The sequence below is a fragment of the Chelonia mydas genome, chromosome 9 (genome assembly GCF_015237465.2).
Source record: "Chelonia mydas isolate rCheMyd1 chromosome 9, rCheMyd1.pri.v2, whole genome shotgun sequence".
NCBI classification, from domain to species: domain Eukaryota; kingdom Metazoa; phylum Chordata; order Testudines; family Cheloniidae; genus Chelonia; species Chelonia mydas.
The window spans coordinates 53,331,324-53,357,381 of NC_057855.1; the positions used below are offsets into that span (position 1 = coordinate 53,331,324).

At 41.6% G+C, this 26,058-nt stretch overlaps 1 protein-coding gene across 6 annotated transcripts in view; it reads right to left on the minus strand.

Moving 5' to 3' along the window:
• Positions 1-4,794: 4,794 nt before the first annotated feature.
• PAK2 (p21 (RAC1) activated kinase 2) overlaps positions 4,795-26,058 on the minus strand; it is a 75,971-nt gene continuing 54,707 nt past the window's right edge. For all 6 annotated transcript variants that reach the window (XM_037908630.2, XM_037908632.2, XM_037908631.2 and 3 more), the window contains 7 exons: positions 23,488-23,536; positions 20,160-20,272; positions 17,817-17,934; positions 13,916-14,015; positions 8,503-8,699; positions 6,829-6,966; positions 4,795-6,243 (listed from right to left, as the gene is read on the minus strand). In XM_037908630.2, coding sequence (XP_037764558.1) covers positions 6,157-6,243; positions 6,829-6,966; positions 8,503-8,699; positions 13,916-14,015; positions 17,817-17,934; positions 20,160-20,272; positions 23,488-23,536 — 802 coding nt within the window. In that variant the 3' untranslated portion in view covers positions 4,795-6,156. The remainder of the gene's footprint in view (positions 6,244-6,828; positions 6,967-8,502; positions 8,700-13,915; positions 14,016-17,816; positions 17,935-20,159; positions 20,273-23,487; positions 23,537-26,058) is intronic.

Genomic DNA, 26,058 nt, shown 5'->3' on the forward strand with positions numbered 1-26,058 from the left:
CCACAACCGTTTCCTATCATCTTAGTCAACACTTGGACAAAAATGAAAGCTGATCCAGATCAGCCCTGTAGGAAACTCCTTCCAGCTAAACTGCCACAATGAAAGTAGGTACTCAATTGCCCCTGAATCTTAGGGCTCTCTCTGCATGCAGGGTTGCACTAGTTTAACTTAATACGAAATTTTAAATTTAGTTAAACAGATGCAAAAGGCTCTGTGGATGTGATTGTTCCAGGTTTAGACCAAGCTTATTTTGGTTCACCCGGTAAATAAGAAATGGGTTTATACAGGACTTAAACTGAAACAAGAGTGCAAGTTTCTATGCAGACAAAGTCTAGCTCTCCTTAATGAGACATGAACTCTAATGTCCACATGGATTACATAAATACTATCAAGCAGTTTTTCTACACAATTTTTAAAAAACCTAAAATTAAATTCAAGATCTAATGCAACGTTAAGAACATGAAATGCACAAGGGGTCTTGCATACATAAAACCAAAGCTACCATGATAAGGAAAATAAATCATCTGAATAGGAAGAATACTGCACAATCCAATGCCCCAATGTTTTGAGGTTGTAAACATTTCTGGAAGACCACTTGTTTCCACACTTCTCTTGCTGACTGGACATTTGAGACGGGAGAGAAGCTATTTCCTGAAGTATGTAGAAAGGGGGCAGTAATGGAGATATGCATGATGCATCCTTGATGTTCACAGCAGAAAAATTGTTAACAATGGAAACTTCATCCAGATTTCAACCAAACCAAACTTGGCCCCTAGAAAGGTTCACTTTATTTGTCCTTTTCTTAGTGACAGACTTCAGTACTGATAAACAGTTACTAAAGAGAAAATCCTGATAGTCTATCAACAGGCACTTCTGATTCAGTACCAAAGCCCATGTAAGTCATCGACTCCTGAAGACTTCTCAATGCTAGCATAAAGCTGATCTAAGGAGATCATAGTCTGTTTAGACGAAAAGGTAGCATTTGTGCTCCATGCTTCTTGTACTCTATTCTGTGTATCACTTAAATGTGGCACTTGAGGAAATTTTTAATAAAATAATATTGCAGTCTTGTTAAGAATAATTTTACTGGAACTTCATACTGCTAGCAGCTTGATCAATGACTACTGGCTTGTCAATTCCAAATCCCATCACTAACAAAATACTACTTTATAGTGCTCTGTCTTGGAAGGTGCAGTGCAGACAGTCTGGTCAGTTCTTTACTGATGGTGCTGCTTTATCAACAGCCTCCCAGAAAGACCTTATTAGTTATCTGCTCCATTAAGAGATGGAAAGACAATCCAGATCTGCTCTCCTGGTTTCAAACAGTCAGGAATGGTTATTGGAGGCAGGACTGACTTGCAAATGGAGCTCAGTAGCAAGAAAAGCCTGCAGTTATCATCTGGTGTTGCTGTTATCGTTGCTTAGGAAGATTTTGAAGACAAAGGATAACTAAGCTGAGATGCAGCTCAAAATAAAAATCAATCATACTGAAACGGAAGTGTGCATGAACCATTTACATTTCTCGCTTAAATTCAAAGTTACACAAACAGAGAACATTCCCCTAAACCCTTTAAAATATCTAACCATTTTTACACTGCTTTTACACTACTCTGATCTTAAAAAGATAAACACTCAGAAAGGGGAAAAACAAACATTTTAAAAAGTTTATTTCTAGCCCTGAAAGAACAAAGTTAATAAACAAAGTAATCAAATACAGTAGTTAATATCGCAGAAACAATTAAATAACAGAATGAGATTAAATTAAACAAAAGAAAACATTAAAATCTGCGTACAGTAATAAAAAATAAAGCTTGAACCTACATCCATTTCCATCTGGCAAAGCGAAGGAGAGAGAGAAAGCAGACCAGAGAGGTTTTTCAATTCCAGCTATAAAGACCTTTAACAGTATCCTTGATTTTCCACCCTTTTCTGACAGCTGAGTTCAATTACTCTGATGTGCTGTGAAGCACATCTCTTGCAACTACTCAGCACAGATCTACTTGTATAGTGAATATTCAGATGGGAATGTGTGACCTCATGTGTGAGCAAGCATGTCTACTTGGTGAGAAGTCAGGTTTATTCCAAGTTCTGTGCTAAAAAAAATCCTAGAAGACAAACATTGCCTGTTCACTTCCTTTCAACCAGTACGCTGCCAATCTCTACTCCCGACTAACTATTGTGTTGTGCCACTGTTGCATTTATTCATATGCATATTTGTGATTGTGCCTGTCATCTGAGGTCACCTAGAGATCTGGGAATTCTGGCATGTTCCGAAGCGGTATTTTGCTTTCGGCATCCACTCAAACTCTGACTATTCTCTCTTCACCTGCACTAGTTATTCATCTGGGCTGGGGAGAACAAATGAGCTAGTCTCAGTTCTAACCTGATCCTTCATGGGAAAAATGGACACTTGGAAGACACATGTAACATGTTCAGTTAAAAGATTGATGGCCAACCTACTGACATGCAAACTGCACAATGGTTACACAATGAAGCACAGAGCAGCAACTTCCCCTATGACTTTTTTTGCCAGCTTACTGACTCTACTTAACTATTTTCCCTCACTTTGCTGCAGAAATTAAATGTTCCCAATATTTCTGCTCTTTCCTTGACCTCTCTCCTTTGTCCTGATTACCTTCTGGCAACAGGAGCAAAAGAAACCTTATTGTAGAATCATATACATACAAGGGGCGCTCTTGTGCGCTTTTTAACTGTAGTTCACAGTACTCTAGGCCACATGAGAAGCACTAGGATGCATTTTGGTAACTCCTGGATGAGGTTTATTTTTTATTTTTTTTAAAATTAAAAGTTTAGAAATCACTCCTTAAAGAGATACAGATACTGATCTAGACAGATTTGCTATTGCAAGATCAGAAGGAAGTTTTCTTTATCAATAAGACTGAATTAATAAGTTAAAATTACTTCATGATTTTAAGTTTACCTGCTAATTTCAGAAAAAAAATATATTTATATGGTAGACTAAGTTTTGCTACCTGGGCGCGGGGAGGTAGGGGGGAAGCACGCAGCGGAGGCGCAAGGAAAGCCAAGTTATACTCCTACACTAGGAGTCTGATTTTCACAAAGTCCATTGCCAGCAATGGACAAACAGGGAGCCACTGATGAGAAAAGATAAAAGATAATCCAGTACTCCTTGCTTCTCCCTATGGACAGGAAAATCTTTTACTTTGAGTCACATGTATTGAAACCAGGCCACTGCCATTCTACTGTTTATGATATCAATGGCTTTCAGTACATAAAAAGTTTGTAAGAGGGGAAGCAGATCTAGAGTATTCAGCCCATGACATGACACTTCCTTGGAATGAAGCATTCTAGTGCTTTATGGCTAGTGGGCTGCGTATTCTTTTGATTTATTCTTCTCGTTAAAGTAATTCAGCTTGGTAGCTGTTACACTAGTGCAGGGGTGGGCAAACTACGGCCCATGAGCCGTTTTAAGCTGGTCCTTGAGCTCCTGTTGGGGAGTAGGGTCTGGGGCTTACCCTGCTCCGGCGCTACAGCTGGGGCGCAGGGCATGGGGCTGCTCTACGCAGCTCCCGGAAGCAGCCGAATGGCCCCACTCCATCGCTCCAGCCGGGGGCCACACTATACAGCTCCCAGAAGCCGCGGCATGGCCCCCCTCCGGCTCCTACATGCTCCGCAGAGGTGGTGCCAGCAGACGGGGCAGCATGCAAAGCCGCCTGGCTGTGCCTCCACATAGGAGCCAGAGAAGGGACATGCCACTGCTTCCAGGAGCCGCTTGAGGTAAGTGCCGTTCGCAGCCTGCACCCCATAGCCTCTCCCCACGACCCAACCCCTCAATCCCAGCCCGGATCCCTCTCCCGCCCTCCAAATCCCTCGATCCCAGTGTGGAGCACCCTTCTACACCCCAAACTCCTCATCCCCAGCACCACCCCAGAGCCTGCACCCCCCGAGCCGGACCCCTCACCTCCCCCCTGCACCCCACTCCCCCACCCCAGCCCGGAGCCCCCTCTCGCACTCTGAACTCCTCATTTCTGACCCCACGCTGGAGCTCGCACCCCCAACCAGAGTCCTCACCCCCTCCTGCACCCCAATCCCAATTTTGTGAGCATTCATGGCCCACTGTACAATTTCTATTCCCAGATGTGGCCCTTGGCCCAAAAAGTTTGCCCACCCCTGCACTAGTGTTTACAAGAAGTCAGACTGAAGTGTGGTGTTCCTATTTCCTCCATGAATAAGATATCTTGTTGGTGCAAAGCAATTTGCTAGTGCAATTTGTTGAAGGCTAAGTTCTGAGAGAATGAAACCCCATGATATATAGGCTCAGGAAGTGAAAGCTAATTTGTTCAGGTGCTCTAGGCAGAGCTATATCTCGGTTACCAAAACCCAGAACAGCCATTTCTATCCGCATATAAATATTGAAATTATTCGTACACAGAAGAAAAGAGCCTTCCCACAGTAAAAAGAACGTGTCAAACTCTGGTTTACGCGATTTGTCAGACACCAAATGGAATCATCTCACCCCAGGACCCGGACTCTCTCTGCTTGACATGCACTGCCAGTTGGGAATGCAACACAACTGCTTAGCACCAAATTAGTGGCTATTCTTTCATGTGCATCGTTTGGCACATTACAGTTACAAATTGATCCTTATGAAAATAATCTATAGGTATAAATGCAGCAATTTCAGTGGCTGAAATCAGGGACCAAGGATACTTCTATGGTTTCTACTGTTACTTCAGTTGGCACCATCTCAAGAACTCAACAACTCAAGTTACTCACTAGCTCTTATAGGAAGGCACTTTTTTCTTGCACTAAGTGTTTTCTTCTGCCATCCTAGCTAGTAAAAGGTCTTTAGTGAGAAGGGGCCATCCTGACATGACGACTCTCTCCAGTCATGCATCAGCCACTCCAGTAAGCCCTTTTCATGTCTGGTGAAACTACTTTCCCGCCTCAGACTGTCTCTCCATAGAACAGCACTTTGGTGTTCCCAGGTGTTCATAAGCTCCTGTTTGAATTATAAAAAAAGAGTCTTGGATCTTCATTTTCCTCAGCTCTGATGAATTATTTGTTCTTTTGATTTCATTAGTAGCAATGGAGCACATATAAAAATGGAAAAAATAGCTCTAATACTTAAATCTTGACAACTCCAAGGTTGTTGCATTATTTGCTTTTGGGAATAAAATTACAACATATACAAAAATTCATTTGATACAAAGGAGGGAAATGTAAAAAAAGTCAAAGGCACCAGCATAAATCCCATAGCCCAAGTAAGAGCATAGATACAACACTTGGTTTTAAGACCAACCGCTACACCACACAAGACATCCCTTCTGCCTTGGCCAACAAGTCTAGGGAAGTTTGGGGGAGGGGAGGGGGAGAGGAGGAGAGAGGAGTGGAGAATGGAAACAAACAATGGGGGGAGGGGGCGTTTCTTTCCTCAAACATCTGCTCCCTTTTCCTCATATGTGTAGGCTGACCTCCCAAAACCTGACCCACCACAATTTGCTACACTGAGATGTCTCTCTCTTGGATTAGAAGTCCCTGGAGCAGCCACAGATCAGAAAGACAGCTGAACTCTTCTCTTCCCCCTCTCCCTATACTCTACTTACAAGCAGATTTCATTTAAAGTTAGTTTTTTAAGTATCTGAGTCGTTAATTCTACAGTACAGTCAGAGCTAAATTGTATGGTAAGAGGGTAGGGGTAAAATGTACCTTCACATTTCTGTCACACCTGCTGTTAATCTAGTCATACGGGAGATGGCCAATGCAACTTGAAAGAGGACAGGAAAAGGGGAGGAGAAGGAAAGAGATCAGCAGATAAAATTAATGCCTCTCTCCAAAAGCTTGAACCTGTCATTCAAGTATTGAAAGTACCCAAGAGGGCACAATGAATGGGAACTGTTACAGCGAAGTCATCAAAATACTTAAAACCCCAGGCATGGGAAGCAAGATTCCTGGCCTGTCTGCAAAAGAGGTGAAAGACCAGTGATTCAGTCCACAATTCCTTTTGGACCCTAAAAAGGGTTTACTTAAAAGTCACCATATTTCATTTCGAGTGTCTTCTGGGTGAGCGTTTTTCCCTTTTGCAGACTTTTTTCAACCCCCTCTAACAAGAGTAACAATTTTCATATATTATAAAGATTTAAAAAAAAAAAAATGAAGGCCATGGCAACAATGTTAGCGGTTACTCTTCATTGCTTCTTTGGCTGCCAGGATCAATGGCGTCAAGCTAGACAGAGGTTTGGCCAGTTTCAGGAAAGGATGCTGCCAGGAACAGAGAAACACAGTAAGTTAGTAAGAGTCAGATTTCAAAAACAAACTATTGTATTTACATAGCACTTTCTATCCAAGTTAAGAAAGCACTTCACAAAGGTGCCAATATGCAGCACCTCAAGGAGATATGCCCAATGAAAGATCCCATAGTAGAACAGATTTGTTGACAGCTATTCCTCCACATAGCAATATCCAATATCCCTGGCTAGTCCCTGCCCCCCTCTTTCCAGCAACCTTCCCCATGCAGAGATATTCCTTTTTTTTTTTATATTTTCCCTCTACCCTTTTCTGTGTTTGCTGTGCTGGCTACAGCAGCCTCTCTGTTTAACTAAGCTGTGGTGTCACTGAAGAATCACCGCTGGCAAAAAGCAGCCAGTAGTGATTGCAGTAGAAGAATCATCTACATTTGTGTTGCAAATTTTGATTCCTGTGTTTCCTTCCCACTATTCCCCATTAAATGATTCTTCGGTAGGAAAAGGAAGACTAAGACAAGCGTCTGTCAGCACTAGCTGACTACAGTTTTAGTGACCTCCGAATTTCAAGCTTTTGGGAAGACTCCAACATACATATACTTACCTGTAACAGTTCTTTGGCTGATCCTCTTTTCTCTACATCCATCTCTAAACAACGATTTAGAAAATCCCGGAATATTGGGGACAGTTTCTCTGGATTCTGCAGCTCTGGTGTGCCATTAGTTGCTATTAAATACAAAGCCTGCAAACCGAGAGAGAGAGAAAAAGGTCGTTACACCCAAGTCGTCAGTTAAAATTCTAAAAAATGTGATTTGCAATGTATTAGTATTTCAAGTTAGAAGAAGCATTTATTGAATGGAAAAAGGAAAGGAGACTGACAGAGCAGACACTGACTAGCATATGACAATTAAGTTTCCTCGCTGATTCTTCAATTTGGATGCCTGATGCAGGTACTGAAATGTCATTTTTCTTTTTTCCTGTTGTTATCATTATACTAATCATGTAAAACAACCAGGAAGTAAACTTAGACTTTATCACATATATTCTCAAAAGTCTCCCCCTTAAGGTGATAAAATAGGAATATACATGATGGACCTAGGCAGGGTACCTCATTTCAGTATGTATAGTATGCCTTTGTATACTTTGTAACCACTATTCACCACTAATCTAGCTCCTACAGATGAATACATGGGCAGGTTTCGTGCTACAAAACAATGTCAATGAGCAACTATGGAATAAGAGCAGCCCAAAGACAGACTCCCACCACAAGGATGCTGGGATAAAGAGGGTTGCTCTATGTGACAAACTGTGGACAGACTAACACTACACATACCTGATTTGGTTAAATATTTGGGCACAACTTCTGAACTCATCTCTCCATTAAGGGCTGGGAATGTTAGAGGCAATGCAGTAGGCCTGGTCTACACTTAAGTTAGGTCGGCATAGCTCATTCTCGGGGTGCTGTAGCTATGCTGACCTAACCCTCCAGTGCAGGCACAGCTAGGTTGACAGACAAATGCTTCAGTCAACCTAGCTGCTGTTGCTCAGGGAGGTGGAGTTCCTACAGCGATGGTAAACCCGTATCCACGGCGCTACAGCAGCCTATCTGTGCCCCTGTAGCACCCATAGTGTAGACATGGCCTGAGTCTTGAGGGGTAGAAGGAATACAACCTGCTTCTCCTCACATTGGTAGATGCTTGTAAGAGTGGCATTGCACAGCTTTAGCAACTGTCGCTTGCTTTTGTTAGTAACAAGGTGACTATAGATACTTAAGAATTTAGGGTGATGGACACTATAATAAACATATCCTTATATAAGGAGAAAGAGCACGCTTTGTACTTTGTTCTTTATAATTTAATTGGATTTACTTTTCTGAGCCTACAGAAGTTTATTGCTGGCAAAAGACTGTCAGTACTCAGATATGAATTCTACTATTTAACTAAAAACAGGTACTGTCAAGATGCCTCAACCATGTTCTGAAGAGACCATCTCTCAGGGTGAAAGGGTAATATCCTCCATGTCTATTAGATCATCCTCCTTTATACTGGGAACTACCTGCACTAATTACCCTTGATTTTTTCATGTAGATTCCTGTCTATTAGGGACTGCCTTGACTGTACTAAACAGCCATCAGCTGATAACCATTTAAACACTTCTAACCTGGTTTGGATTCAAACCTGTAATCTATAAGTTAAAGGTCCCAAATCTCTTCACATTTCTGAGCCACTGTTTTATATGCATGATTGATGCAGCACTCCTAAAGGATGAAATATCTTACCCTCAGAGGGTTTTCATTGAGGTATGGGGGCTCTCCTTCCACCATTTCAATAGCCATGATACCCAGAGACCAGATATCCACTTTAGGGCCATAGGCTTTCCGTGTGACCACCTCAGGAGCCATCCAATAGGGAGTCCCAACCATGGTGCTGCGTTTGCTTTGCTCTGGGGTGATCTGAGCACAAAAACCAAAGTCGGCTGCATGATAATAAAGGAATTAGTTAATGACAGTTAATTCAGTGCATCCTAGTCTGCTGTGAATCCCATCTCAAAGCCCCAATTATCTAACTACACATTTTTCTATTACTATAGAAACATCTTTTGCATCTGTACATTTGCAATCTCAAAGTTTTCCTATATTTTTTATGTCACAGCAGAAAGTCCAACCAGCAAGTTGATACAAACACTGAAGAATATAGCCTACAACAAATAAAATCCTACTTAAAGAATTAAGTTCTTTTTTATAAAGGTAACTTGTGGTCTCCTATAAAAGAGTGATGTTTTGTCTAATCCCTCTTCAAGACACCCAGAATTCCAACAAAAAGGGACCAACAACATGTGTGAAAACGTTTTTGTGCACTGGTATAGACTTTATACTATGTTGTGTAATGTAATGGTCCTGAACCCGAAAGGATGACACCATCAGACTGGGCTCCAGTCCCAGTACAAAAATAGGGTTACCATATGTCCAGGTTTTCCTGGACAGAGCCTTTTTTTGAGCCTCCTTTTTCTGGCCAGGCTGTTACTTGAAAATCCTGCCATGTCCAGGTTTTTGCAGAGCAGACAAGCTGCAGCTCAGAAAGAGCCCTAATTGGTCCCTCCCCTGCATCCTCAGCTGATTGGTCCATTCCCCTACAAGTCATAGCTGCCAGATCCCACCCACCCACGTCTCAGCTCTCCTTCCTTATGAAAGGATCTCACAGGCAGCCGCTGACTGCTGGCTGTCGCTGTGTCCTGGGCTTGTGCCAGCTGCCCTGCCACCATGACAGTTCCCCCACCTCCAGTGGGCATCCCCCCCATCACCTCCCATCATTCCTCTTTTTGGGAACCTGAAATATGGTAACCCTATACAAAAATAATTTCGGTATTTATTTTTGTACTTACCAACTTCAGTATTTTAATCACAGGTTTAGCTACTGAATCATTGCACTATGGTTAACAAAGGTCTGGAAGTGAGGCTTTAGATATATGAAGCTACTATAAAGTATATTCAACAGAAAAAGCTTAGAGGAACAAAGCCATTACCTAGATAAGGAAACAACTGAAGAGCAAGCTAGACTCATTCTATATAGATTCATTCAAGGTCTCCACCTGCTGGCTGGAAAAGTGCATTTTCTTATAGCAGCTCAGATCTTAAACACAGCAAAATAAAGACTTTGCAATGGGGAACAGGTTTTGGTTTTTTTAAAAATCTTTTTGGATTTTTGTTTTTAAATCAGACTATTATAGGTGAAAAGTTATGGTTCAAAATTAAAACACTTGGGGTTTGGAGCATTTTTAAAATGAAACATTTTAAGCTTAGATTTACCAAGGGCCACATTCTCAAAAGACAGGTTTCAGAGTAGCAGCCGTGTTAGTCTGTATCTGCAAAAAGAACAGGAGTACTTGTGGCACCTTAGAGACTAACCAATTTATTTGAGCATAAGCTTTCGTGGGCTACAGCCCACTTCATCGGATGCATAGAATGGAACATATAGTAAGATGATGTGTGTGTGTATATTTAACATGTGAAAACGTGTGTGTGTGTGTGTGTGTGTGTGTGTGTGTGTATATATATATATACACACACACACACACACACACACACACACACACACACACACACACACACACAGAGAACATGAAAAGGTAGAGTAAGAGGCTAATTAATTAAGATGAGCTATTATCAGCAGGAGAAAAAAAACTTTTTGTAGTGATAATCAAGATGGCCCATTTAGACAATTGACAAGAAGGTGTGAGGATACTTAACATGGGGAACTAGACTGAATATGTGTAATGACCCAGCCACTCCCAGTCTCTATTCAAACCCAAGTTAATGATATCTAGTTTGCATATTAATTCAAGCTCAGCAGTTTCTCGTTGGAGTCTGTTTTTGAAGCTTTTCTGTTGCAAAATTGCCACCTTTAAGTTTGTTACTGAGTGGCCAGAGAGGTTGAAGTGTTCTCCTTCTGGTTTTTGAATGTTATGATTCCTGATGTCAGATTTGTGTCCATTTATTCTTTTGCGTAGAATCATAGAATATTAGGGTTGGAAGGGACCTCAGGAGGTCATCTAGTCCAACCCCCTGCTCAAAGCAGGACCAATCCCCAATTTTTGCCCCAGATCCCTAAATGGCCCCCTCAAGGATGGAACTCTCAACCCTCGGTTTAGCAGGCCAATGCTCAAACCACTGAGCTATCCCTCCCCGAAGAGGCTTTTTGCGTAGAGACTGTCCGGTTTGGCCAATGTACATGGCAGAGGGGCATTGCTGGCACATGACATATCACATTGGTAGATATGCAGGTGAATGAGCCCCTGATGGAGTGGCTAATGTGATTAGATCAGTCTCTACGCAAACGAATAAATGGACACAAATCTGACATCAGGAATAATAACATTCAAAAACCAGTAGGAGAACACTTCAACCTCTCTGGCCACTCAGTAAAAGATTTAAGGGTGGTAATTTTGCAACAGAAAAGCTTCAAAAACAGACTCCAACGAGAAACTGCTGAGCTTGAATTAATATGCAAACTAGATACCATTAACTTGGGTTTGAATAGAGACTGGGAGTGGCTGGGTCATTACACATATTCAATCTATTTCCCCATGTTAAGTATCCTCACACCTTCTTGTCAACTGTCTAAATGGGCCATCTTGATTATCACTACAAAAAGTTTTTTTTCTCCTGCTGATAATAGCTCATCTTAATTAATTAGCCTCTTACTCTACCTTTTCATGTTCTCTGTATGTGTGTGTCCACACACACACACACACCCTTTCTTACTATATATTCTATTCTATGCATCCGATGAAGTGGGCTGTAGCCCACGAAAGCTTATGCTCAAATAAATTTGTTAGTCTCTAAGGTGCCACAAGTACACCTGTTCTCAAAAGAGCTCAACACCAATGTGCTATGATGCTTTTTGGAAATTTTGGCCATTATTTTAGTACCTAAATGTAAAATCTCTTGAAAATCTGGCCCTTTATTTTTACAGGAATGAATGGAATGCATCACCAATGCATTTTCAATGCGTATTCCACCCTGCTACTTTGTCCAACCTGCAGATCTCCCACTTCTTTTCAGGCATGGAGAGCACCGATGAGGACACAATCTCAGCAACAGCCAGGGTTTATCCTAAGATTTATATTAGTTTGAGAAATAGGATTTCAAACTTTAAAAATGCTTTTCCCTACATTTTAAATGCTAGTACCAGATAATGCTGACAAATGGGTGTCATGCCTGAAAATCTTAACTGCTGTCTGAGGGCAGTTTAGCAAGCTACTACCTCCCTCCTTCCCGGTCTCCAAAGCAATAGCAGCCAGTAGCTCATCTTGCTACTCTTTCATAAAGGCTTTCCCCTCTAGGTCTATAGCATCATTCACTTACATTCCCTCAAAGGGTCACAGTCAACCTGAAATCTAGGCGACTTCAAAAATGTGACAGAAGCAGCAGCTCTCTTACAGGCAGCCTATTAAAATCCCTGGGTGCCCCAGAAAAGCCTTCTAGCCTCCACAACACCAGCAGGGAGAAGGCAGGTGAGGGCCTCTGCAGTCTATGCAAGGAAAGGTGTTTCAAGGAGACCAGGCACTGGCAGCCCATCCACTCTTCATCCACCTGGGGATCCCCATTGCATTCACACTGGCCTCCCACTGTCAGCTTCTTCAGAGACAGCAACATTGGAAAAAAAAGATACCTTCACCCACCGTACCATCCTGAGCGCCGAGATGCCCTCAAGACTGCTCAGGCCCCTTCTCCTAGCATGGGAGTGCACATAAGCCACCTCCCATGGACCAGGTCAACCTGCCACCATCTTCACTACAGATACTCCCTGTGGGTTGTGAGGTGGGTAATAGCCCACGCCTCCTTCACCAAATAGAGGATTACAGATTCCATTAACCTCAACAGATTCTACAGCCACCTGCTTCAGCTAGCAAGTTTCTAGTTACTTTCCCCTGCTCTCCCATTCCATCTCTGCTGATCCCCTTTCTTTCCTCTTTCAACAACCACCTCTTCTTCATACCTGTGCCTATCACCTACCTCACCTTCAACCTGTCCTTCCTTAAATCTTTCCTCTTTACACATCCTCTGCTAGAATCCTCTCTCCTCCCTCCATTCAATCTCTCCCACTCACACCTTCCACTGCCACCCTTCACTTGTCACCTCATTAGGAAGGTAGCCTGCAAATACTTGGTTTGTACACAAAGCAAAAATTCCACAGCCCTATAAAATCTGACAGATATACCCCTTTAAGAAGTGCACTTAATGTACTTGAGTAACCCCATATGTTTCACTGTTCACCTCTCCCCACTACTGTTTACGAGCTCTCCCATGTATCATAACTGAAATTAGACTACAAGCTCTTGGAACAGGGAACAGTGGTAGATTTCCCGGGTGTTCAAATCCAGAAAGCAGCTTTCGAAGTGTCACCCCATGTCTTCTTAGGCATCTGTGTAGCGCTTAGCAAACTTAGGTGCTCAGTGTGTAAATCTCAATGCACCTCTCCCTAAGCACTCCTGACAACAACTGAGATTAAATTCACTAAATTTTTCAAGTTTTTTTTCCTTTCCTCACTTGCTGTATGAAAGATGCACACAACATCTAACTGCATAATAAGTGCTGTCAAATGCACAATATAAAACTGAAAACAAAAAATATTTTCCCAATCTCTAACATTTTTACCTTTGTAGTTAATTTTTTTTAACCACTGTTAAAAGTAAGACAAGTGCCGTGTCCAGCACAATAGGACCCTACCTGGTTTGCAGCCTTTAGGCAGTACTGAAATACAAATGTGTAATTTTCATCCTGTCAATTAAATGGACAGTGCAAAAGCATTTGGAGCAAGTTCTGACAATCTGAAAGGAGCCAATAAGGCAGCTCCGATTAGTGCCAGCTTCCCTCACTGGCAATCCTTGTACCTTTATCTCACTTTACACTGCAGGTTAACTCACATTTACAAACGCATTCATGTGATAACAAGTTACTTAAACATCCTTCTTGTTTGATACACTCGAAGTCAGTAACTTTCAGATGCTCAGAATTACAAAACCAACTATAGTGGGCAAAATTCTTTTTGCAAAGCGGAATGAATTCCTTTGCTGATTATTAGTAAAAATTCATCTCCACTATCTGTGACAACTATGCACTTACAAACAATACTATTCATTGCAAAACGTTTAAAAGAAGCAGCAGGTTGAAACAACTGTCTGGCACTCACTCAGTTTAACTGATCCATCCATTCCTAAAAGTACGTTGTCGCTCTTAATATCTCTGTGGATTACCTGGTTGGCATGTAGGAACTCTAGTGCTTGCAAACACTGTACAGGGGAGGAGGAAAAGGAAAACATTTAGCAAAAGCAAATACAGTTTGTGTTGTGAATCAAAAAGCAAAGTTTATGTGCATATAATGCAATGTGTAAAAAGGTAGCAGGTATTACTTTAAATATCCAGCGGAGGAAGCTGATCTCATGATGACATAACCAGACTACTCCCATCCAAAATTCACTGAGGTCAAAACCCTGCTTCTTTAACCTCAGAGAATATGCTGATTTCCTTGCCATTATAGAATTGCAAACTGAACTAAAGTGCTCACTAGCCAGGCATCATCCAAGATTCCCCAAAGTTCCAAAGCATTTTCATTTTGGTAAGTGTTACTTTTCACAGCTTTCCAGTTGTTGGGGAATCCTGACTATTGAGATCAGTTTCCCTTTGGTAGAGTTTCACTATAAGGAGGATGCTTCACTCTTAAATATATGTAGTGCTTGCTATAAGGAAGGGTGCAAAACAGTTTTCTTTATAAAACTTTTTACATAATTCTAGCCCTCTTAATTATTCACTTTTTAGGCTGAAATTTTCCATGTTGGGTTCTGCCTGAAGGTATTATTTGAGGAAAATCCCTCCAGTTATTTGAGTTCAGCAAAGGTAAAAAAACCCCTACATTCTTCCTCATTGTAAAAAAAATTTATATATATTTAAAAGGCTACAACCAAAACAGTTGGGTTTGAAACTTTCCACAAATTAACCCTTATTGAGAATTAATACATATGCTCAGTTTAGAAAAGCGGTTTTGATTTAACAGTCATGAGTATTCGGCATTTACATGCTGGGCAGTAGAAATATTGGTTAAGTCAAATGGTGTGCACAGTTAAGTAAGTTTTAACCGTAAGTTTAAACTCATTCATGGGCAGCTAGTTAAATGCAGAGTATTAAGTTTCAATTTATTGGAAACTGGAGACAATTTAACTTTGAATTTGGCATCTAGACAGATCATTTTAAAACCACCATTTTCTTTAAACTTAACTTGTTTTGTATAATCTTAATGAGACCAAGAAATGAAGCTGAGTTTGAAATCAACAGCTTAAAATTTTTTGCCTGCTTTTCTTTAGATTTATTCAAAATCTAAGGAGTTAAAGAATATAGCTGGGCTCTGAAGAGCTTTAGCTTTGAACTGATTTAAGGTGAGTTAAGCAAGAGCCCACTCTTGCTGATTTTACACATTCATAATCTTAAAACTTGGCTTGATCTTACTTCTCAAAATCAACAAATGTTTCCTGAACAGGCATGACTTTTACAGATTGCCTTGAACACTGTCCTATCCCTGAATAACTACTGCTTAATACATCACCTAGTGCAGAGGTGGGCAAACTACGGCCCGCGGGATAATCCTGCCCAGCCCCTGAGCTCCCAGCCAGGGAGGCTAGCCCCCCAGCCCCTTCCCTGCTGTCCCCCGTCCCCTGCAGCCTCAGCGCACTGCGCCACCAGCTCTCTGGCCCGCCACTCCTGCCAGGGAACACAGGTGGCATGGCTGCAAGCTCCTGTCGCTCTGAGCAGCATGGTAAGGGGACGGGGAGTGGTGGTGTGTGTGTGTGTGGGGGGGGGGGGTGTTGGATAAGGGGCAGGGAGTGCCGGGGGGGGGGCGGATAGGGGTCGGAGCAGTCAGGGGACAGGGAGCAGGGGGTGGTTGGATGGGGCGAAGGTTCTGGAGGCAGCAGTCAGGGGGCGGGAAGTGGGAGGGGGCGGATAGGGGGGAGAGGGCCAGGCTGTTTGGGGAGGCACAGCCTTCCCTACCCGGTCCTCCATACAGTTTTGCAACCCCGATGTGGCCCTCGGGCCAAAAAGTTTGCCCACCTCTGACCTAGTGGCTAGCCCACCAGCTCCCTCAATAGACCCTCCACTGTCCCAGTTTATTATGTTTTGAGTTTTTTTTCTTTGTTTACTTTATTTTAGTTTAAATTGGTTTAAATCCTTAAAAACTGTCAAGGAGCCTGAATTGATATAAAACCTTAGATTAGTTTAAGCTGATGATGGTAAGCCAGAGTGCTTTAGAATTAATTTAGGTTTAAATTACTGGTCTGATTTTAATGCCATCATTAGAGATTTTAGCTGTTAAAACAAAAACCGAGGCTAGGAATTCAGCCTCAGAAGTTTGCTTTGAAAGTGTTTTATGTACTGCAACTGGAAAAGAAAGTTGAGTTTTATTTTGAAATGGCCTTGCTGAAAATTCTCAGATGAAATTGGGAAAGTGCGCTTTAGAGCATGGACTATTTCTTCCTAAAGATTTGTCCATCTCTGGTTGTGAACAGACCCTTTAGGTGCTGCAGCAAGATGAACAATAAATATAAAGAAACTGGAAAGGCCAAAAAATTGAAGACAAATTAACTGGGCAGAAAGATTCCTGGAAATAAAACTGCAAATTAGTTAAACAGATGGCAAACTGGAAATAGCTAAGCAGGAGTATACTTATTTTTATTAAAACTTTATAGGCTAAAAAAACATTCTTGTTCACATCTGATCTTACCGTAACTAGTTACTTTTCCATTTAATTACATCCTCTATTTGCATATGAAGCAGCTCTGGTTTCCTCAGGAAATAATTACCTATCCCCACACGTTGACGTATGAGCGTGCTTCCCAGCCCATCCCTTGCAGTGCATCATCTAAGCAGATGCCCAGCTGATGCACACTAAGGGGCTTTTAAAACCTTCCCATGCAGGGTAGATAATACAATTACCCCAACAATAAATTGAGTTTGTGCTGGACTTTTGCATTCCAACTCAGGGAAATTGTTGGGATGTGATGTCAGGTAGATTTTTAAGTCTCCAGGCTTGATAACACACATCTTAAGATCATCACAGCTACAATTTTTTGTTATTTAAGTTATTTTTCAGAAAACAGCTGAACAGAGAAAGCACGTCCTTCCATAATTTAATGTCTGAACGGACCACAGAACTAATTAGAGAGAGAGAATAAACATATTCAACCATCCAGTCCATTGCCATGCCAGTGTAGGGTTGTACCCTCTGGTATCCCGTTTTACCCAGTCTATTCATAAGCCTTCTCGGTGATAGCTATTCCACCCCTTCCCCTTGGAGACTACTCCACAGGGTAACAGAGCTCAGGTTTTCTACATATTCAGCCCACTTTTTCACTCTCATTACTCTTGGCTATATACACTCATACAACCATGGATTTCCCTGTTATTGTTTACACCTGCTAAATATCTGTAGGTTTGTCTTCAAATCTTTCTTTGAAAGTGAATCACTACAGCCACCTGAAACTTTTTGTTGCGCTTCTCTGAACGCCACCCAGCCTGTCAGTATCTTTCTGGTAAAATGGTAACTAGAATGAACATAATATTCCAGGTACCAAATAGAAAGGGACACTCCTACCCCAATGCTCCATGATTTGAGGTATCTATATACCAGCCCAAAACTCCATCAGCTTTTATTGCCATGTTGCATTGCAAAATCATGTTTCATTTGCTTTCTGCTGTCACCTTTAGCCAGCACTATCCATCACTGGCTCCCCTCCCACAGCTTTGGATTGTTTTTCCCCAGATCTTTTAGGTTGCATTTTTTTGTTACTCATTTTGTTATTTTTCTGCACATCTCATCTTCATATTTTTTCCCTGACATCACTAGACAGTCAGTAGAATTCTCTCCAATTAAATATCCTCTTCGACATTAGTTAGAATGCTGCTTAATTCCTCTTTCCAATTATTAGTGAAGAAGTTAAATGAAGCCTGGACATCAAATCAATTGTTGCAGTGGCTGGCGAGTAATGTAAATGTGGGAAGAAGATTGCACTCTCACCCCATACCCACAGAAACGTAACACCCACCTCTCTGCAAACAGCAGCAATCTGTGCCTCATCCATGCAAGTTTCTGTGACCACATCAGTGAGTGACCCTCCAGCGAGGTACTCCATCACAACAAACAATTCATCACCTACAAGAAAACTAAAGGCAGAAAATACAGAAAAACTCAATTGCCAGGAGTGGAGAATCAGGACTGATAAATGACTGAGAGTGTATTGCAGCAACTGTTCAAGAGAATACTTCACAACAGGGCTGATAAAATTCACCCTAGGGTATTTAAGGAAGTAGCTGAAACAATCATGGACCCATTAGAGGTTTTCAAGGTCAGGCTTGACAAAGCCCTGGCTGGGATGATTTAGTTGGGGACTGGTCCTGCTTTGAGCAGGGGGTTGGACTAGATGACCTCCTGAGGTCCCTTCTAACCCTGATATTCTATGATTAGCAATCAAATGGATTCATGGAGGAAAGGTGAGGTCCCAGAGGGCTGGAGAAGGGAAAACATAGCACCTGTCTTTAAAAAGGTGAACAATGAGGACCTGGGGAATTATAGACCAGCCAGACTAACTTCAAAATCTGGAAAGATACTGGAATAAATAATTAAACTATCAGTTTGTAAACATCTAGAGGATATGATAAGGAATAACCAGCATGGATTTGTAAAGAACAAATCATGCCAAACCAACCTAATTTCCTCCTTTGACAGGGGTACAGGCCTAGTGGATGGGGGGGAAGCAGTAGACATGATCTATCTTTTTTAGCTTTTTGGCAGTCCCACATGATATTCTCATAAGCAAACTAGAGAAATGTGATCTATGAAATTACTAAGGTGCGTGGTGATTGAAAAACTGTACTCAGTCATTATCAATGGTTCACTGTCAAATTAGGAGGACTTATCTCATGGGGTCCAATACTATTCAATATTTTCATTAATGGCTTGGATAATGGAGTGGAGACTATGTTATAAAGTTTACAGATGACACCATGCTGGGAAAGGTTGCCAGCACTCTGGAGGACAGGATTAGAATTCAAAATGATCATGACAAATTGATCTGTAGTCAACAAGATGAAATTCAATAAGGACAGGTGCAAAGTACTACAATTAGAAAGGAAAATTCAAATGCATACATACAAAATGGGGAATAACTGGCAAGGAAATAGTACTGCAGGAAAGGATCTTGGGATTATAGTAGATCACAAATTGAACGTAAGCCAACAATGCGATGCAGCTGCGAAAAGGGGAAATATTCTGGGGGTATATTAACAGTAAGACACAGGAGGCAATTGTCCCCCTCTACTTGGCACTTGTGAGGCTTCAGCTGGAGTCCTATGTCCAGTTTTGGGTGCCACTCTTCAGGAAACATTGTGGAAAAATGGAGAGAATCCAGATAAGAGTAACAAAAATAGTGATAGATTTAGAAAATCTGACCTATGAGGGAAGGTTAAAAAACAGGGCATGTTTAGTCTTGAGAAAACAAGACTGAGGGGAAGACCTGATAATCTTCAAATACGTTAAGGGCTGCTATGAAGAGGACAGTGATCAATTGTTCTCTATGTCCAGTGAAGGTAGGACAAGAAGCGATGGGCTTAACCTGCAGACAGGAAGATTTAGGTTAGATATTAGGAAAGCTTTCTAACTATAAGGATAGTTAAGTATTGGAATAGGTTACCAAGGGAGGTTGTGTAACTCCCAAAATTAGAGATTTTAAAGAATAGTTTAGACAAACACCTGCCAGGTATGGTGTATTTGGTCCTGCCTCAGTGCAGGGAGATAGACTATATGGCCTCTTGAGGTCCCTTCCAGCCCTACATTTCTATGAGTTTTAGATTAATTAGGAAAACACGTTTTTAGGTAGACAGACTGGATTTAAAAGCTGGGGCCAAACCTGCCTTACCAAAATGCCAAAAGATCTTTGTTGACTAAAAAGTCAGGATTACAGCTTTGCATATCATCTAAAACAGCAGCTCCCCAACCCCAGTTTGGGATATTGGTTTGGTACCGAATCAGAAAAGAATGCTACTTACTGAATCACCAGCCCTACGCCCTGCAACATACCTGACTTTTGCCCGGCGATCTCTTAACCCAAATACTCACTGTACTGCCTGCGTGTGTGCACAGGGGGGGCCAGGCAGATTTGTATTTAAGGGGCTAGCACAATGTGATGCCTGTGCTACTCGCCACTTGGCTATTTTTAGTGATTTTTAGAGTGCTAGCTCAAGCAAAGTTAATATGTCTACCTGAGCTGGGAAGCATGCTTCCAGCTGCAGTGGAAAAGTACCCACAGTGATCACAAAATCATAGAAGATGTCAGGTTAGAATCCTGACTCCTGGGAGAAGGAAGATTAACAGTTCGATTGTCTGCATTTACCTGTCTAGGAAATTGACTATGTTGGGATTCTTTAATTCTTTCATTACCAGGATCTCATTAATAATCAACTCCTTCTTGGGCTGCTTCTGCAGGTTTATCTGTTTGATAGCAACCTGAAAACAAGGGGAAAGGGTAAAATACAAGATGAAGTGTTAGTCATACAAACCTGAGTGCCAAACCCCGTTGCAACACTAAATAACATTTATAATATTGCTGTAAAAGTGAATTGGCTGATTAGAACAGAGGACTAGACAACGCATGTGGGTTAGTAGTAACGAGGGATGCTCTGTCAAACTGTCCGACACCTTGCTGGCTATAAGCTGTGTACAAGGTAGGACTGGAGCTGTATTTTATAAAAAAGGATAGCAAGTCAATAAAGTGGCAGCATGACTATTCCAGACAGTGAGCCAAATTCAGAAGCGACACAAATGGTGATCTAAATTACACATCAGAAAGTCAGTGTTGGTGCAGGCAGGAGTTGCTTGCAGCATGAGGGGAAGCAAAAGATAGGGTTATGGCAGGAAAAGAACAGGAAACTATGAAGTGATGTGACAGGCATGTCCTGTGAATTGCATTCCCTGCTGTTAATTCCCCTTCCATTGGCATTACACCACTATTAACATCACCCCATCACAGTCAAGGAAATGCAGTGCCAGCAAACGAGTCACTTCCAACACAGTGCAGATCAGAGGAGAAAGAAGTGGAGTCCTAGCCTCCCATATGAGGAGAGATTAAAGAGTCCAGGACTTTTCAGCTTGGAAAAGAGGACACTAAGGGGGGATATGATAGAGGTATATAAAATCATGAGTGGTGTGAAGAAAGTGAATAAGGAAAAGTTATTTACTTGTTCCCATAATATAAGAACTAGGGGCCACCAATTGAAATTAATGGGTAACAGGTTTAAAACAAATAAAAGGAAGTTCTTCCTCACTCAGTGCACAGTCAACCTATGGAACTCCTTGCCTCAGGAGGTTGTGAAGGTTAGGTCTAACTATATAGGGGTTAAAAGAGAACTGGATAAATTCATGGAGGTTAAGTCCATTAATGGCTATTAGCCAGGATGGGTAAGGAATGGAGTCCCTAGCCTCTGTTTGTCAAAGGGTGGAGATGGATGGCAGGAGAGAGATCACTTGATCATTACCTGTTAGGTTCACTCCCTCTGGGGCACCTGGCTTTGACCACTGTCGGTAGACAGGATACTGGGCTGGATGGACCTTTGGTCTGACCCAGTATGGCCACTCTTATGTAGGAAGGGTTTGGGGGACAGAAATGAAATCAGAGTCAAGAGAGAAGCTATTAACAGGCTTGAAGATGAGTGATTTTGTAGTGGATACAAGTGATAGCCAGTGCAAGGTTTTCAGGAGAAGGCAATAGGATTTTCTCTATATGTTTTGTTCTGAACAGACTAGCATTTGGATAAAAGTGCGTTTGTGAGGCAAAAGGAGCTGCAAATATGAAGGTGTGAAGTGACAATGCCCGAAAGAGTGATTCAATAAAGTGAGTGATGAGAGAAAGGCAGACATGTTGATAAACAGGTGAGAGGTGAACTTTTACAACATAGCAAAACAAGGAACAAAGAGGAGCTGACAACTTCAAAATTACAGCCACAAAGTCTTAAAAGAAGATCAAGGTTGAGAAATTGAGAGGAATGAGTTGGATCATTAATAACTATGGTATTCTTCTTGCCAAGAACCATGTCCATCTATGAGTTGGAAGTAGATGTTTTATAATTAAGACAGATGGAGAAGGAATGGTCTGCTGTCTGATGTGTCATCCCCTCCAGAGCTAAAATAGCTTTTAGAGCTGGCAGCTGCATACTGTCTAAATGCTGCACTGAGGTAAAAGAAGTAATGAGGAAGCCATGTGAAAGACGGTTTCACTGCTAGAGGGAGGAAAGAGACTGGAAGTGATCAAGTGCTGGATCAATAGTCAGGCACCGGAGATTTCATGGGAACTACACAGAGGATCGGTAGTGCTACTGGAAGGGACAGGGAAAAGCTGACAATGTGATAACCACAGACAGATGCAATTCTGGAGTGGAAGAAATAGTAGGCTCCATTCAGAAAAGAAGAGATGTCAAGTGGGTGAAGGACTGAATTGGCAGTGCAAGAGAGTGACTCTGAAGATTACAGAATAGCAATAGTATCGCTGAAGATCAGAAGGAAACCTGGGAGAGGAGCTATGTCATGTTTTATTGTGATTATTACAATACTGCATATTTTGGTGTACCAGAACTTTAGTTTAGGTTTTTTGTTTTGTTTTGGGGTGGGGGTGGGGGTGGGGGAGAGGTCTTAAGGATTTGAGCTATTATTGTACCATGGGTTCTGGAGAGATAGGCAATGGAAAGCGTTTTTATAGGGTAGGTTGGTTGAAAAACGTACAGCGAGTTAGTTGTCTCCAACAGGAAGTAAAGAAGGGCTAGAAAAACGGAATCCAGGTATGGAATTTTGTTACAGATGGATAAGCACAAAAAGTGCTTAGTGTGAGACAGGTAAAGGAAAGTACAGGGGGAAATTACTCATTATATCCAGGATGTGGTTACTCTTAGGCTGAAGAGGTAGAAAAGAGGAAGAAGCCAACAGCTATAAAGGTGAGAGGAAAAACTGTAGGTGAGATCATTTCAGCTATTAGCAAAATGAACATTCAGGTGCCAGAGGAGGTGGTGGCAGAAGGAGAGACTGACTGAGCTGATGGGTAAAGCAATTAAAGAAAAGATGATTTTAGAAAGAAGCCAACAATTGTGAATTTTAGTTGTAGGGGACCCAGGGAGTAAAAGATGTTTGAAGGAAAACACCAAAGCAAATAGGATGGTGAAGGCTTAACGAACAATTTGTAGATGACAATGATGCCACCACGTCTGCCAGGTGGTATGGGTGTGATCAATGGGAAGAATCTGGGAACAGGATATGGAGAAGGTAGCCTAATTAAAATAGAAGGAATTGTTTGGTGAGAAGCAATTTCCTTATGGGCAAGACTATCATGGTCACAGATGAAGCTATGTAGAAGGCTAAATGCAAAATTATTGGTCAGAATTCAAGACAATATTGCCTACAACACGTGGAGGTTAAACAGTTTTCAAAACCCACAACTCTGAACATCTTGGTCCCTTTGCATTTCATTGGAAGAACAAAATCCTATATTTAGTATTCATCATCTGGTTCCTACAAAACAAGGAATGCACTGTTACAAATGACTATCACAAATATTCTACTGGGAAGTAATGCCAGAGATGGGAGCCACTGGTAAAAAAAACCTTATCCAATTCAATCCGTCAACCATAGCTGCAGATTTAAATGGAAAATATTCATACAGAGCACACAGATCCTACCTCCTGTCCTGTTGCCACATCGATAGCTGTGAAAACTGTACCTGAAGCCCTGTGAATACAAGGTAAGTGATCAGCTGTATGATTTCAAATCTAACAAGGATATACATGCACAGACAGATCACAGATTATTTATATATATATATATTTTTAAGTTTTGCAAATCTAAAAACTGTCAGGAACTGCGCATTGAGTGAAAAAGTACTTCCTTTTGTTTGTAAAAACCTGCTGCTTATTAATCTCATCGGCTGACCCCTGGCTTTTGTATTGTGTGAAAGGGTAAACACACACTTCTCTAGTCACTTTTTCCACATCATTCATCATGATGTTGTAGGCCTTTATCATATCCCTCTTTAGTCATCTTTTCTCTAGGCTGAATAGTCCTAATCTTTTTAGTCTCTCCTTGAAAGGAAGCTGTTATATACCCTTTTCAGAGTAACAGCCGTGTTAGTCTGTATTCGTAAAAAGAAAAGGAGTACTTGTGGCACCTTAGAGACTAACCAGTTTATCTGAGCATGAGCTTTCGTGAGCTACAGCTCACTTCATCGGATGCATAGCATATCGTGGAAACTGCAGAAGACATTATATACACACAGAGACCATGAACAAAACTTCCTCCCACCCCACTCCCCCGCTGGCAACAGCTTATCTAAAGTGATCATCAAGTAGAGCCATTTCCATCACAAATCCAGGTTTTCTCACCCTTCCCCACCCCCCACACACATACAAACTCACTCTCCTGCTGGCAACAGCCCATCCCCCTTTGAAACCCCTCTATACCCTTGAGCATCTATGCTGCTCTCCTCTGAACCTTTTCCAGTTCCACCATATTTCTTTTTGGGCGACCAGAGCTGGACACAGCATTCAGGGTGTGGGTGCACACTGTGGATTTACATAGTGGCATTGTGATATTTTCTATCTCTTTCCTAATAGTTCTTTTTGACTGCCACTGCACATAGAGTGGAAATCTTCAGAGATCTATCGACGGTGACGCCAAGAGCTCTTTTTTGGGTGGTAATAGCTTAGACCCCATTGTATATATAAATACATGTATACAGATTTATGTATAGCTGGGATTGTTTTTTCCCCACGTGCATTACTTTGCACTTATCAATGCTGAATTTCATCTGCCATTTTGTTACCCAGTCACCCAGTTTTTAGAGATTACCGCTAACTCCTCACAGTCTGCTTTGGACTTAACTATTTTGAATAATTTTGTATCATCTGCAAACTTTGCCACTTCACTGTTCATCTCCTTTTCCAGATCATTAATGAATACGTTGAACCCAGCACAGGTCCCAGGACAGATAGGTGGGGAACCCTCCTGTTCACCTCCCTCCACTGTGAAAACTGATAACTTATTCCCACCCTTTGTTTCCTATCTTTCAACCAGTTACTGATCCATGAGAAGACCTTCCCTCTTATCGGCTACTTAGTTTCCTTAAGAGCCTTTGAGGAGAGACCTTGTCAAAGGCTTTGCGAAAATCCAAATACACTGTATCAACTGGATCACCTTTGTCCACATACTTGATGACTTTCTCAAAGAATTCTAATAGTTGGCAAGGCCTGATTTCCCTTTAAAAACCTGGTGAAATCAATAGGCAGCAAGCAGGTTTCATAGAAACAAGAGAAAATACTTTTTCGCACAACTAACCTGTAGAACTCACTGCCATGGCATGTTGTGATGGACAAAAGTGTAACTGGATAAAAAAAACAAACTGGATAAGTGCATAGGGGAGAGATCTATTAATGCCTATTAGCCAAGATGGTCAGGAGTGCAACCCCATGCTTTCAGGGCGACCCTAAACCTCTGATCACCAGCAGCTGGGAGAGGAAGACAGGGGTGGATCACTCCCTAATCACCCTGTTCTGTACTCTCTCCCTGAAGTTCTGGAATGGGTCACTGTTGGCAACAAAATACTTGGCAATATGGACCATGGTCCAACCCAGTATAGCAGCTATATTCTTAAGAAAGAAGGGCATTCAAGGAGTACTCAAATAAAAAAGTACTAAATACAAATACCACCCAGCTCAGAAAGAGCACACTAGTCACCACAGGACCAGCCTCTTCCACAGTAACAGGAAAACTACTTTTCTTGCATGTCAGTGTATGCAAATCCCTATACCTTGTGCTATTCCCAAATATTGGATAAATCAGACAGTCAGTTCTAAAGGGGATTCTATTTCACCCCTCAATCCCCTACATACACACAAAATATCAAAATATTGTTAGAGGGGATGCAAACACAGTAAGAACAACATTTATATTAAAACAAATTATGCAAGCTCTGCCAGTATTCATCCTTCAACTGAACTTTTATGTTGAAATGATTCATGGAAATACCTAGAGCAAATTACACTAGATTGATAGCACCTTGACCGGGTTAGGAAAAACTTGAATTCTATCACCCTCAGCTTTTCACTAGTCATAACACTAAAAGCACAGATAAGTTTATCTCATGAAGGGGAAGAGGAGAAAAGAGACAAAAGTTCACTTAAATTAATACATTTTCACTCCCATTCAGTATCACCAGAAAGTGATCTGTTTCCAAAGAGACATTAATGCACACACAC